The sequence below is a fragment of the Ranitomeya imitator genome, chromosome 1 (assembly GCF_032444005.1).
Source record: "Ranitomeya imitator isolate aRanImi1 chromosome 1, aRanImi1.pri, whole genome shotgun sequence".
In the NCBI taxonomy this organism is placed as follows: Eukaryota; Metazoa; Chordata; class Amphibia; order Anura; family Dendrobatidae; genus Ranitomeya; species Ranitomeya imitator.
The window spans coordinates 1,058,478,228-1,058,493,880 of NC_091282.1; the positions used below are offsets into that span (position 1 = coordinate 1,058,478,228).

At 49.8% G+C, this 15,653-nt stretch overlaps 1 protein-coding gene across 13 annotated transcripts in view; it reads left to right on the plus strand.

Annotated features, from left to right (window-relative positions):
* Positions 1-2,518: 2,518 nt before the first annotated feature.
* The window catches only part of RAPGEF2 (Rap guanine nucleotide exchange factor 2), a 253,329-nt gene continuing 240,194 nt past the window's right edge, over positions 2,519-15,653 (plus strand). For 9 of the 13 annotated variants that reach the window (XM_069744143.1, XM_069744153.1, XM_069744154.1 and 6 more), the window contains exon 1: positions 2,687-2,887. In XM_069744143.1, coding sequence (XP_069600244.1) covers positions 2,819-2,887 — 69 coding nt within the window. In that variant the 5' untranslated portion in view covers positions 2,687-2,818. Of the gene's footprint in view, positions 2,888-15,653 lie in introns of all 13 variants that reach the window. The other 4 variants (XM_069744150.1, XM_069744146.1, XM_069744157.1 and 1 more) reach the window with 4 other exon arrangements.

Here is a 15,653-nt window from a genome sequence, read left to right on the forward strand (position 1 = left end):
ACAGAGTACTGACAGACAGGAGGACATGTCACCTGGGCCGGCACAGAGTACTGACAGACAGGAGGACATGTCACCTGGGCCGGCACAGAGTACTGACAGACAGGAGTACATGTCACCTGGGCCGGCACAGAGTACTGACAGACAGGAGGACATGTCACCTGGGCCGGCACAGTGTACTGACAGACAGGAGTACATGTCACCTGGGCCGGCACAGTGTACTGACAGACAGGAGTACATGTCACCTGGGCCGGCACAGTGTACTGACAGACAGGAGTACATGTCACCTGGGCCGGCACAGAGTACTGACAGACAGGAGTACATGTCACCTGGGCCGGCACAGTGTACTGACAGACAGGAGGAGGACATGTCACCTGGGCCGGCACAGAGTACTGACAGACAGGAGTACATGTCACCTGGGCCGGCACAGTGTACTGACAGACAGGAGTACATGTCACCTGGGCCGGCACAGTGTACTGACAGACAGCAGTACATGTCACCTGGGCCGGCACAGAGTACTGACAGACAGGAGGACATGTCACCTGGGCCGGCACAGAGTACTGACAGACAGGAGGACATGTCACCTGGGCCGGCACAGAGTACTGACAGACAGGAGTACATGTCACCTGGGCCGGCACAGTGTACTTACAGACAGCAGTACATGTCACCTGGGCTGGCACAGTGTACTGACAGACAGGAGGACATGTCACCTGGGCCGGCACAGTGTACTGACAGACAGGAGTACATGTCACCTGGGCCGGCACAGAGTACTGACAGACAGGAGGACATGTCACCTGGGCCGGCACAGTGTACTGACAGACAGGAGGACATATCACCTGGGCCGGCACAGAGAACTGACAGACAGGAGGACATGTCACCTGGGCCGGCACAGAGTACTGACAGACAGGAGTACATGTCACCTGGGCCGGCACAGTGTACTGACAGACAGGAGTACATGTCACCTGGGCCGGCACAGAGTACTGACAGACAGGAGTACATGTCACCTGGGCCGGCACAGAGTACTGACAGACAGGAGGACATGTCACCTGGGCCGGCACAGTGTACTGACAGACAGGAGGACATATCACCTGGGCCGGCACAGTGTACTGACAGACAGGAGGACATGTCACTTGGGCCGGCACAGTGTACTGACAGACAGGAGGACATGTCACCTGGGCCGGCACAGTATACTGACAGACAGAAGTACATGTCACCTGGGCCGGCACAGTGTACTGACAGACAGGAGTACATGTCACCTGGGCCGGCACAGTGTACTGACAGACAGGAGTACATGTCACCTGGGCCGGCACAGTGTACTGACAGACAGGAGGACATGTCACCTGGGCCGGCACAGTATACTGACAGACAGAAGTACATGTCACCTGGGCCGGCACAGTGTACTGACAGACAGGAGTACATGTCACCTGGGCCGGCACAGTGTACTGACAGACAGAAGTATATGTCACCTGGGCCGGCACAGAGTACTGACAGACAGGAGGACATGTCACCTGGGCCGGCACAGTGTACTGACAGACAGAAGTACATGTCACCTGGGCCGGCACAGTGTACTGACAGGAGTACATGTCACCTGGGCCGGCACAGAGTACTGACAGACAGGAGTACATGTCACCTGGGCCGGCACAGAGTACTGACAGACAGGAGGACATGTCACCTGGGCCGGCACAGTGTACTGACAGACAGAAGTACATGTCACCTGGGCCGGCACAGAGTACTGACAGACAGGAGTACATGTCACCTGGGCCGGCACAGAGTACTGACAGACAGGAGGACATGTCACCTGGGCCGGCACAGAGTACTGACAGACAGGAGGACATGTCACCTGGGCCGGCACAGAGTACTGACAGACAGGAGGACATGTCACCTGGGCCGGCACAGTGTACTGACAGACAGGAGTACATGTCACCTGGGCCGGCACAGAGTACTGACAGACAGGAGTACATGTCACCTGGGCCGGCACAGAGTACTGACAGACAGGAGTACATGTCACCTGGGCCGGCACAGAGTACTGACAGACAGGAGTACATGTCACCTGGGCCGGCACAGAGTACTGACAGACAGGAGGACATGTCACCTGGGCCGGCACAGAGTACTGACAGACAGGAGGACATGTCACCTGGGCCGGCACAGAGTACTGACAGACAGGAGGACATGTCACCTGGGCCGGCACAGAGTACTGACAGACAGGAGGACATGTCACCTGGGCCGGCACAGAGTACTGACAGACAGGAGTACATGTCACCTGGGCCGGCACAGAGTACTGACAGACAGGAGGACATGTCACCTGGGCCGGCACAGTGTACTGACAGACAGGAGTACATGTCACCTGGGCCGGCACAGTGTACTGACAGACAGGAGTCGGCACACATGAGGCTGGCACTGCCGCCCCGCCCGCTTGCCTGTCTGCCACAAGAACACTGGGCAGCGCTGCGGAGACGCGCTAGGTGGCAGTAGAGAGCCACAAGGAGCTGAGAGTAAGGAGGACAGGAAGGGGCAGGACGAGGAGGGCTCCCATCTTACTTCCACACCCTCTTCCTGCCCTGTGTGATGCTCCTGAGTGCCCCTCTCACCATGGCTGCAGTGCTGAGCCCCCTGTGTGTGTCTGTGGGGGGCATGTGCCGGCCCCGCTGTGTATGACCAGCTCTCACAACTCTTGGATTAGTTTCCGTGCTCTTCTCTTGGCGACCGCTGCTCAGTTGGATTTTCCTCTTGTGCGGACCGGACGGAGAAACGGAGAAGCTGCCGGGGGTCTCAGCCCAGGAGCAGAGCCGCTGAGCCGGTGCCGGGGCGCCCGGACCACAACATGGCGTCCTATGTGGATAACAGTTTCAGACAAGCAGTGATGAAGCCCCCGGCTGACAGGAGCGCCCAGGTACGTCCTGCCGGTGTGTGCCCACCCCTGGTGCTGTGCCCACCCCTGGTGCTGTGCCCACCCCTGGTGCTGTGCCCACCCCTGGTGCTGTGCCCACCCCTGGTGCTGTGCCGCTGGGAACTTGCTGACAACTTTCTCACCCTCCAGGAAGGTGGGGGCACCGCTGCTCTGACCCTCAGGGGGCACTCACATTAGGGCTAGACATGCCAGGGAATCACTGCATACATGTGATAGGACCCATGATTGGCACAGACATCGGAATGTACCTAGAATGTGGCATGTTGTATCTCTGTGCTGGCACATGCATAGTGGGCACAGAAAATGGCCTTATTGGCCCATAATGTAACCCTATGCTCTGTGGTGCCACATCTACGCTGGCACATGCATAGTGGGCACAGAAAATGGCCTTATTGGGCCATAATGTAACCCTATGCTCTGTGGTGCCACATCTACGCTGGCACATGCATAGTGGGCACAGAAAATGGCCTTATTGGCCCATAATGTAACCCTATGCTCTGTGGTGCCACATCTACGCTGGCACATGCATAGTGGGCACAGAAAATGGCCTTATTGGCCCATAATGTAACCCTATGCTCTGTGGTGCCACATCTACGCTGGCACATGCATAGTGGGCACAGAAAATTGACCATAATGTAACCCTACGCTCTGTACAACTCTACGTTGGCTTGTACATAACGTAGCACTGCGTTCTGTGTGGTGCCATGTATGCCATATCCACACATCTTAGTAGCCCATAAATAGTGTCGTTTATACATCTGCCAAACATGTCACATTGATACTTGGGCACCCTTGTGGCTTGGCAAACATCACTGGACATGTCGTGGTCCCGGAGTCCTGCTGGGATCCTGTGTTATATTGGCGTACAGCATGGTATGAGGACCCCAGACGCCCGACTCATCCCCCACACAGTTACTGGAGCTGGTGCCACCTCCTCTACCATACAAGAAGGATGGTTTTAGTGGCGAGGGCATGTTAGACCCATCAATGGGGCCACATCTGACATTAGTGACCACCGCACCCCTTCTGTCATTGGCACAGCTGCCCCTTGAAGAAACACAGTAGCATTGTGTAAAGTTTGGAAATCTGCCCTCACTTCACCCACATACGTCTTGAATAATGTGCCTGAGGTGATGGGCATCAGCAATGCTGTGAATGCCGCAAAGACTTGTAAGGAGTAGTCACACGTTCGCCAACAACAAGTCATTGTCAGTCGTCTCCTCTGTAACAATATCGCGCCCATTCCTGATAGACAGGTCGGTAATGTATGATGTCAGTCACCGCCAGTGTGGGCACCGCAGTACAATGCCCCACTGTGTGGGGAAGGCTCGTCAGTCTCGGGGTGGCATTATTTACTTTGCCTCTGTATGGTTTGGCTGGGTGCTAGCCGCTGACTGCTGCCGTATAGTTTACTGCTGTGCATGGCGTTGTTGGCAGTAGGACCCCAGAGTGCCATGCCATGCCCGCTCTGTGCTGTGACAACTGAACTTTAGCTGAACGCTCTTGTCTCAGGGCTTTTTCTGGTGCTTTTACATTAATCTACAATTTGTCACACCCATTTTAGATACAAAAAGATCTGTATTTCTTCACCTAAGGGCCTGTCTACCAATTACACGTCCTCTCCACAGTGCGGAAGTCTCATTACACGCCACTTTATCTACTGTAGCCCAGGATGCTGAGGCATGAAACGAGCAGGTACTGCTTATAGCGGGGCCCTCTGTGGCTCCCATACTGGGTACATGGCCCTAAAATGAGATACCGCGGGCACAGGGAGTATTTAGGGGGCATTTATTTCACTATGGAGACAAGTCTGACACAAGGGCACAAGCCTGCGCCGCGCACGAGCAATCGTTGGGTTCGTTAGTTTCTGTACAAAGCATTGTCCCGTTTTAGCTGCATGATGGCCTACTCTAGGTACCGGACTTCTTTGGGAAATATGTTCCTAAAGTGTCAAATGATGGCATCACACGAGTGATTCCCTGTAGATACATCTGTGATTAATGGACATAAGCCACTCTTTGTGCCCCCGAATACAGTTGGGGGCGCACTGGTATAGTATGCACCCAAAGCGTCTTGGCATCGCAGTACTTGATGCTCGTATCCTTAGTGCGACCACGTGCCAGTCTCACACATTGTGGGTTTATGTGTGTGATACAGTACCAGCTAAGTGGGGGAGATGCCAACCAGTCTCGCATACACACATGGGTATATAGACCCTGGTTCATCACAGCAATTTTTACCTAAATTTTCAGATCAATTGCTTTGAAAAGTCACAAAATGTTTGCGCAACTCCAAATTGCGGAAACATTTAGCAATTATTCACGTCAGTTTCTCCCAGGTCTGCCAAAATGGAGGAGCTGGGACGGGGGCACTTAGGAAATGCGACACCCCAACTCGCCTAGCTCATGACTACGCCAATCAGGACTGGAGTAAGATTTCTGGTGTGGCGGATGGAGGCGCTCACCACTCGTCTGACTCGTACGCCTCCACATCAACATCGGTGAGACCATCGTGGACCTTGGTGAATCGGGGCCATAGGCTGGGTGCACATCATGTCTTGTTTTCCGTCTGTAGAGCCGCCAAGTTTTTCCAGGCAAGCCGCTTCAGGAAGTCGCTGGTGGTCTTATTCCAGAAGCGACTTTGGGCGATTTTGCTGTGTTTTTTTTTTTTTTTCTTTTTTTTTTTTTCTTTGTGGCTGACGTCTTTGCTTTGTATTTTCCTCTGTAGTGGTGAGCGGCTAAATAATGGAAGCCGCCCGAAGAATGAACATGTTACTACTTTTAGCTGCTTCAAGGTTTTCTGATTACTGAAGGGGTTAAAAGGACTAATAATAGGTTGAATATGTGCGCAACAATGAAGACGCTCAATCGCATGAACGACTCGCTGTGCACAAGATCCGGCGTCTGATCGTCTGTTATCCTCTTCAGCCTTCTATAAAGGCAAGCTGTTATTAGGAGCGACCTGTCCCCCCCGCGCTTTACAGTACAAGTCAATGGGAAAGCTCAACGCATTTTGGGGCATTTTGCCAGTGCTTTTACTTTAAAGAAAAAGTCAAAACCCATAAGAAAACCCTGCAAAGACATCGGTGGCTAACTGTAGGAAAAACCCTCAGATGAGACACAAGGCGCATGTATCTTGTAGTGGGATTGTGGCCAGTCATCTCTATAGATTTGTCCTATGTGAGCAGAGATGGTCAGAATACTATACACAGAGAGGGTGGTCCTGGACTGAGAGATTGGGGCCGTTTACAAGGACTGACCGCTGATCGGTAATGATGTGCAGCGCCCTCCGTGCACACAAGCTGCCATTGTTCTCTTTCGTGCAAGGATAATGCGCCGTCAAGAACGAGGACTGAGAAGTAAAGCTACAGACCCCACTGATCAGCTGACACCTGTTGTCACAGGGTCCCAGAACACCACAGCGCCATACACTGTGCTGTGGCCATTCTCATGTACTGCAGCTTATCTCTCCTCTAATGTTTGTGGACCCTAACATGGGCATTGTCTTGAGTCACTAAAATGAACGCTGTAGCTAGTTTACGTTTCTCATGGCTGCTCAATAGTTGTCTTCAATAGTGATGAGCGAATATACTCGTTACTCGAGATTTCCTGAGCATGCTCGGGGGTCCTCCGAGTATTTTTTAGTGCTCAGAGATTTAGTTTTTCTTGTCGCAGCTGAATGATTTACATCTGTTAGCCAGCGTAAGTACATGTGGGGATTCCCTAGCACCCAGGCAACCCCCACATGTACTTATGCTGGCTAACAGATGTAAATCATTCAGCTGATGCAAGAAAAACTAAATCTCTGAGCACTAAAAAATACTCGGAGGACCCCCGAGCGTGCTCAGGAAATCTCGAGTAACTAGTATATTCGCTCATCACTAGTCTTCAAGTGCAAGGAATATTGTCTACCATATTTCTAAAGGGGTCATCTAGTGACTAGGAATACAGCAGACCCATAGTTATGCCCCTTATCAATAAACGGCTGCTATTTATCTAGTTTTCATCTGTATGACCTGCAGCATATTCCTTAGTTTCATAAAATATAGGTTTAGGTAGTGCCTGGGTGCATGCCCCCTCCATGTGGCAGTGCCTGGGTGCGTGCCCCCTCCGTGTGGCAGTGCCTGGGTGCGTGCCCCCCGCCGTGTGGCAGTGCCTGGGTGCGTGCCCCCCGCCGTGTGGCAGTGCTTGCTGCCGTTGTGCAGGAAGTCAGTCACTGCTGAACACAGAGAATGAGCGTGTGGGCATAGACCTGTCCGGAAATGATTCAGTTCTCTTACCATAACAAAGGATGGAAATTTCCTCACCGTTTCCTCGCTGGTTATGCCAGAGAGTACCTGTGAGATCATTACTAATGTGAACCTCTGCACACATGCCTCCATTGTGCGGTACTAAATGGGGCTCTAGATGGGGTCACTAATCAATAAAATGACTACTCGTCTCACAGAACCCCGACCGCCACTCCTGACACTGCAATAAGACCGTACCCCACCCTATGTACTGTCTGCCGTACCCATTGAGTCCTTGTGTAAGATCCTGCAGAATTCAGCAGCCAGCATGATACTTTTCAGTAGCCAGGGACTAGAATGGACTTTCTCCTAATGAATGACTTTGCCTTCAGTACATCAAGGGTCTTTTTTTTTTCTGCCATATACCTATATTCTGGGCTTAGAAGAGTGCCAAGACCCCCTAACCTGCCGACTAATCCACCTATGGACTATGGATTCCTTATTAGATTCTATATAGAGCTCTTTTTCCTGTTTCTTTGTTTTGTTAAGCGTGGCCTGTAGCCGTAATCCTCCCGGGAAGGGAAACGCTTACTTGCCAGTAATTCTTTCAGCGACGGTGCTCATGCTGGAGTTCATGAAGGAAAAGTACTGCTTGGATGTGGGAAGAAGAAAGGACAAAGCCATCCATTCATTCATTCATTCATTCATTCATGTGCATTTATCCAAGTTCATTTGTAAAATGGACATGTATGATACTAATATGATGCTGAACACTGGAAACATTCTGTATGATATATATATATATATATATATATCTATATCCGTGCTGGTGCAGAGAATACTATGTATGTATACGCTCTTGGTCAGATACCCAAGCACGTGTCCGCAGAGTATGAAGATGTAGTATCTGTAGGCGATGTGTTATATGTGCACAGTCCAGATAAGTGAAATAATAAAAACCCAGAAAAACTCTTCTTACATGACGGATGTCTGTGTTTTTCTGTAGCTCTGACCTCCTCGTCATTTTATTAATTGTCCACAATCCTCCATTTCTGCGGGTGATATATTGCATGTGACTGTAATCCTGTTAATCTCCATATGTAAGCCTCTTAGTGGCCAGCGTAGCCAGAGATTGGACACTCTTTTTAGAACGGCACCTTTTCCTGAACTTTGTGAAGTAGAGCAGTCGGCTGGTTGTGTAAGATGTAGGCCTCCGCTTTATTCTGTCACATGGCTTTTATTACCGGGCTTGGTGGTGGTGAGCGCTCGGGAATGTGGAGCGTTAGTCATTCTCACAATGCCTCACCGCATATTACAGATTCATTTTGTAGGGTCATTAGTATCAATGATCAGTCAGAAAGTTACTGTAGTTTTGTGTATTCTTGATAGTTTGCAGCCATTTGTCAGTAGTATTGAGGACTTTGTACTTGTCAGTGCAGGACTTTACGCTGCATTAGTGAAAACTAGATGGCTGGTGTATACTTGACTTACTGGCGTCTTGAGTATGGGTATGCTGACAATTACCATTGTGCCTTAATAGTAATGTCCCATTAGACCAAACCCCTTTACAGATGCAATCCCCCAAGTCTCCCATGTCAAGGGCTCAGCGTCTCTCACCCCTATTAGTTGGCAGTGTGTGCACATTTTAGAAATGGGATATTAGATGGTGCCATCCAAGTCAGTTGGCTGCCATGTAATACGAGGCCATTGCAGGACTAGATGAATCCCGGAGTTTCTTTTTTCTGGGACACTTAAGAAGTTGGATATGCTATTATAGTTGTCAGACTAGTTCTTGTCTATCGTCCCATCCATGGGTGGAAAAAGTCTTTGGGACTTGGTTGAATGAACAAGAATAATGCAATATGTCAAAGATAGACACATGGACCATAGGCTGATGGCACCAGTACGGTTTATCACATGTTTTAAAGCGACGTGTGAATGAGGCTTAATGCTGTATGTCAGTGAGGTACAGAACAGAGAGACATAAGTATTTCCATCAGCAAAAAGATCAAGTTGGCTAAGCAGGAAAATGGCTGGATTTCCTCTGTGCGGATGATTGGCTTACTTTACTGATGGCAATCTGTGCGGGCTATAAGACGAGCAGATTACGCTTTTCCTCGTATACACAGTGTTGGCGATGGGTGCGGCTGCACTAGTCATGGCCCACACACATGATTTGTCTTCACTTTGTTTCGTAGTACACGGTTGGCATGTGTCAATGACGTGTTCGTTACTTTCACGTGATGTCATAAAGTAGAGTGCTGCAAAGTGAAGACAAATACATTGTAAAAGATCGAGCATACCACCTTCTAGAGCCAAGGCTATGCCTACTGTTTAAAAAAAAAACTATGCTGGGGGAATCTTTGGCCCCATATATACCAAACCCTTCAAGAACTTTCTGCACATTTTCTCAATAAAATAGAAAACGTTAAAGGGTTTTCCCCCTTTTAACCTTTTTATTAATTTTGTTGTGGCTTTAGAAATAATCAGATTGCTTAGCCTCCTGTGGTATCACACTGCTCTGATGCTGCAACGGTGACTTCACTTCAACAGCGCTGCAGCCAATCAATGAGCTCAGCAGCTTGGGTTATCTACAATGGCAAAGTCAATGAGCTCAGTGATTGGCTGCAGCCTGTACACAATCACTTTGGTGACCCTTGTCACCACTACAGCCATTTAAGAAAAGATGCTGTTGGCCCGCATGAACTCTGCCGGCAAGATCCACACAGTTTGGTGAGATCTTCTGGTTGGTTCCCCTATTGTAGGGACAGTCCTATGATCGCTTCCTCGCCCAGTGATGTCCGTCTATTCAGTCTGGTATGGGATATGTGTGTAAATTACCAGGAAGTCACAAAGATGCGTAACTTGTATTGTCAGGGTTGTTGGCTTTTGTGTTGAGCTAAGCTGGATTGTCAGGTTTTACCTCTTGTACCATGGTACAGCAGCATCTGAATGACTGGCTTCCCATAGTAATGGAGGGGGGGAAGCTTGCAGTTCTTTACATAGAATGCTGGGATTTTATTGTGATGTCCCCACAGAGTTTCTCTACTTTGTCCTAAAGAACATTGCACACTGCTTCTACATACAAGAAGCCTGGGACTAATGTCGGAGAGACGGGCTGCGGGATCAGACCACACAGGGTTTGCATAAATTAGATCAGAAGGGCGAAATTGCAGGCTTTTTTCTTATCTTTTTGTGCATTTTCTTAAGGTTTCTATAATACGTACCTTTAGCTGAAATGTAGCGCTCAGACATTTTTAATATGAGCTACCCGTACAGTCATTGTTGCCTGAGACCCACATGGCTCGGCTGATGCTTTCAAAGTCATCCGTGGTCCTTCTGATGTCAGGTTTTTCTCATATGCAAAAAATCGGTCATCAAAAAAAAATTGGGTCATTGGCGTTTGGTTGGTGGGTCGGCCCTTGTGGTTAGTTTCGTCAGTGGGCCCGCTCTTGCCGTTAGCGTTTGGTCGGTGGGTCGGCCCTTGTCGTTAGTTTTGTCAGTGGCATCGGCTCCTGCCATCACACTTTGGTCGGTGGGTCAGCTCTTGCCGTCATTTTCGTCAGTTTTTTTCAGATTAACAGAAAATGTTGAAGGTTTGTTCAGCTTTTCCTGTCAAACAGTACATGAAAACTTGGCAGCACACGTATGGTGGCAGAGTTTTCTCCCAATTTTTCTAACTGAGCCATAGACTCGCAGTGTCAAGTTTTGAGCTGACATTTGGAGCAATATTGGACATGTCTCTGTGCTTTTGTGCAGACCACTATAGACTATAACAGGAACCAGAAAAACATACATGTGAATGAGCCCTAATTTGTGTGGGTAGTGCCTAGGTATTGGGATGAATAGAGCGTGAAGAACGACGCTGACAATACATGCACGACGTGAAGACCTGTGAGACCTGTCGCCTCCACGCGCCACTGGTGACCGGTGGAGGAGCAATTGGCCTTTTTTGCACCTTGACTCGTGTGCGATCCCACTTAATTAGAAGCCATACCCACCTTGTGCACTACATGAGATCTCTGCCAGGATTTGGGTTATTTCTATCTGTACTATCGGTGTGCAGGCATGTGGAAATGGTTGTGAGGTAATGGCAGGATAATTATGCATTCATCTTATTCCATGCTCTGCGTGTAATGATGGTGGAATACGGCCACAGGCTGCTTTATCTGATCCCTGCACGCGTTTCATGATTGCTGGTTGAAATGCTTTTCAAGAATATTGATATAGACTTCAGCGGATTCTCACAATGCAAGAAATTCTCCCCTATTATAGCTATTGTTAAAGGGCAATGTTGTCTCGGATTGTGCTTTTTTTTTTTAATAATTTTTTTTAAAATTTTTCCTCCTGCCATAGGAAGCCTGTTTGTAATGTCTACATGCAGGACAGCCGCCGGGCAGATATATATAATATTATAAGGGTTGTCACATCTCTTAATGGCTCGTTCAGATGACTTATTACATGGATGTCTTATGGTTGTTTTTGCCACGGACCGCATACGCAGGGCATAGGTGCTCGTTATTGCCACAGACCGCATACACAGCGTAGGCGCTCGTTATTGCCACGGACCGCATACGCAGGGCATAGGTGCTCGTTATTGCCACAGACCGCATACACAGCATAGGCGCTCGTTATTGCCACGGACCGCATACGCAGGGCATAGGTGCTCGTTATTGCCACAGACCGCATACACAGGGCGTAGGTGCTCGTTATTGCCACAGACTACATTCACAGAGCGTAGGTGCTCGTTATTGCCACGGACTGCATACACAGGGCGTAGGCGCTCGTTATTGCCACAGACTGCATTCACAGGGCGTAGGTGCTCGTTATTGCCACAGACCGCATACACAGCGTAGGCGCTCGTTATTGCCACGGACCGCATACGCAGGGCATAGGTGCTCGTTATTGCCACGGACCGCATACACAGCGTAGGCGCTCGTTATTGCCACGGACCGCATACGCAGGGCATAGGTGCTCGTTATTGCCACGGACCGCATACACAGCGTAGGCGCTCGTTATTGCCATGGACCGCATACGCAGGGCATAGGTGCTCGTTATTGCCACAGACCGCATACACAGGGCGTAGGCGCTCGTTATTGCCACAGACTACATTCACAGAGCGTAGGTGCTCGTTATTGCCACGGACTGCATACACAGGGCGTAGGTGCTCGTTATTGCCACGGACCGCATACACAGGGCGTAGGTGCTCGTTATTGCCACGGACCGCATACACAGGGCGTAGGCGCTCGTTATTGCCACAGACTACATTCACAGAGCGTAGGTGCTCGTTATTGCCACGGACCGCATACACAGGGCGTAGGTGCTCGTTATTGCCACAGACCGCATACACAGGGCGTAGGCGCTCGTTATTGCCACAGACTACATTCACAGAGCGTAGGTGCTCGTTATTGCCACGGACCGCATACACAGGGCGTAGGTGCTCGTTATTGCCACGGACCGCATACACAGGGCGTAGGTGCTCGTTATTGCCACGGACCGCATACACAGCGTAGGTGCTCGTTATTGCCACAGACCGCATACACAGGGCGTAGGTGCTCGTTATTGCCACGGACCGCATACACAGGGCATAGGTGCTCGTTATTGCCACAGACCGCATACACAGGGCGTAGGCGCTCGTTATTGCCACAGACTACATTCACAGAGCGTAGGTGCTCGTTATTGCCACGGACCGCATACACAGGGCATAGGTGCTCGTTATTGCCACAGACCGCATACACAGGGCGTAGGTGCTCGTTATTGCCACGGACCGCATACACAGCGTAGGTGCTCGTTATTGCCACAGACTACATTCACAGAGCGTAGGTGCTCGTTATTGCCACGGACCGCATACACAGGGCATAGGTGCTCGTTATTGCCACAGACCGCATACACAGGGCGTAGGCGCTCGTTATTGCCACAGACTACATTCACAGAGCGTAGGTGCTCGTTATTGCCACGGACCGCATACACAGGGCGTAGGTGCTCGTTATTGCCACGGACCGCATACACAGGGCGTAGGTGCTCGTTATTGCCACGGACCGCATACACAGCGTAGGTGCTCGTTATTGCCACAGACCGCATACACAGGGCGTAGGTGCTCGTTATTGCCACGGACCGCATACACAGGGCATAGGTGCTCGTTATTGCCACGGACTGCATTCACAGAGCGTAGGCGCTCGTTATTGCCACAGACTACATTCACAGAGCGTAGGTGCTCGTTATTGCCACGGACCGCATACACAGCGTAGGTGCTCGTTATTGCCACGGACCGCATACACAGGGCGTAGGCGCTCGTTATTGCCACAGACTGCATTCACAGGGCATAGGCGCTCGTTATTGCCACAGACTGCATACACAGGGCGTAGGCGCTCGTTATTGCCACAGACTACATTCACAGAACGTAGGTGCTCGTTATTGCCACGGACCGCATACACAGGGCGTAGGCGCTCGTTATTGCCACAGACTGCATTCACAGGGCATAGGCGCTCGTTATTGCCACAGACTGCATACACAGGGCGTAGGCGCTCGTTATTGCCACGGACGGCATTCACAGAGCGTAGGTGCTCGTTATTGCCACGGACTGCATTCACAGAGCGTAGGCGCTCGTTATTGCTATTTTACTAATATAATGTTCATGTGATGCACAGTGATGAGAAGGATTTATGTGTTTGTCCTAAATAACACGCATAGTTTAGGAAAGGAACGCTAATTCATGGTGAAGTGTCCGCTGTGCGACCTTCCAAGTGTCCAGCAGAATTTTCTCTCATACCTTTTATTGACATGCATGACAAGCTGTATAATAACGCCCCACTATGGATTGGCAGCTTTCTGCCTATGCACAGTGTACACAATGTTGTCAATCAGTAGTATGTGTGGGGTTATAGCCTCTTCAGACCCAGAAGTCTTATAATAGAAAAACCGTTGTACACTACAGTGTACACAAGGTCTAAGGAGGGTACATACAGAGCTCAGCATTCAGAGAACTGTTAGATCGAAGAAATCAGTGATTTGTATTAAAGTGACAGCAAGCAGCCCAGTAAGTGTCATATTGCTGGAATCAGGGTCTCAACTTCTACATCTTGCTGCTTTCAGACATGCAAAAACCTTGTGACAGGTTCATTTTAGGCTATGTGCACACGTTGCAGATTATTTGCATTTTTTTTAGCGTTTTTGCGCTATAAAAACGCTATAAAACCGCAAATAATCTGCATACATTAAGCATCCCATCATTTATAATGGAATCCGCAATTTCTGTGCACATGATGTGCGTTTTTCCGCATGAAAACGCATTGCGGAAAAATAATGAACCTATTCATTAATTTTGCGTTTTTTTTCGCGGATTTCCCACTGTCTAATGCATTGGGAAATGTCCGGGAAAAACCACGCAAAAACGCGCAAAAACCGCGCAAAAAAAACGAATGCGGATTTAAACGGAAATCTGGCAGAAATGTCCGGATTTCCACAGGAATTTTCTGCATGAATTCCTGAACGTGTGCACATAGCCTTAAAGTGAAGGAGGGTGTAACATCTTCTCTGGTCCCTAAAGAGGTCACCGAACTATTGATCCTGTGTAAAGGTACCTTCACACTCAGCGACGCTGCAGCGATACCGACAACGATCCGGATCGCTGCAGCGTCGCTGTTTGGTCGCTGGAGAGCTGTCACACAGACAGCTCTCCAGCGACCAACGATCCCGAGGTCCCCGGGTAACCAGGGTAAACATCGGGTTACTAAGCGCAGGGCCGCGCTTAGTAACCCGATGTTTACCCTGGTTACCAGCGTAAAAGTAAAAAAAAAAAAACACTACATACTTACCTACCGCTGTCTGTCCCCGGCGCTCTGCTTCTCTGCACTCCTCCTGCACTGACTGTGAGCACAGCGGCCGGAAAGCAGAGCGGTGACGTCACCGCTCTGCTTTCCGGCTGACCGACGCTCACAGCCAGTGCAGGAGGAGTGCAGAGAAGCTGAGCGCTGGGGACAGACAGCGGTAGGTAAGTATGTACTGTTTTTTTTTTTTTTACTTTTACGCTGGTAACCAGGGTAAACATCGGGTTACTAAGCGCGGCCCTGCGCTTAGTAACCCGATGTTTACCCTGGTTACCAGTGAAGACATCGCTGGATCGGTGTCACACACGCCGATCCAGCGATGTCCGCAGGGAGCCCAGCGACGAAATAAAGTTCTGGACTTTCCTCAGCGACCAACAATCTCCCAGCAGGGGCCTGATCGTTGGTCGCTGTCACACATAACGATTTCCTTAACGATATCGTTGCTACGTCACAAAAAGCAACGATATCGTTATGTGTGAAGGTACCTTAAGATCTGGAGGTCCTGCTGGCTCCTACTACTAGCCTGATGTTCCTAGTATATTATAGGGCTTTGTTTGCAGATGCCTGTGATGGGAGTCCTGCATAATATGTAATGTTTTCTGTAACTAATAAGGTGGTTCTTCCCTAGTTAGTAGTTTTCTGGCTTCTATAGCTCTTCATGTCTGTGACTTCTGGATTTCATTGTAGCATATTC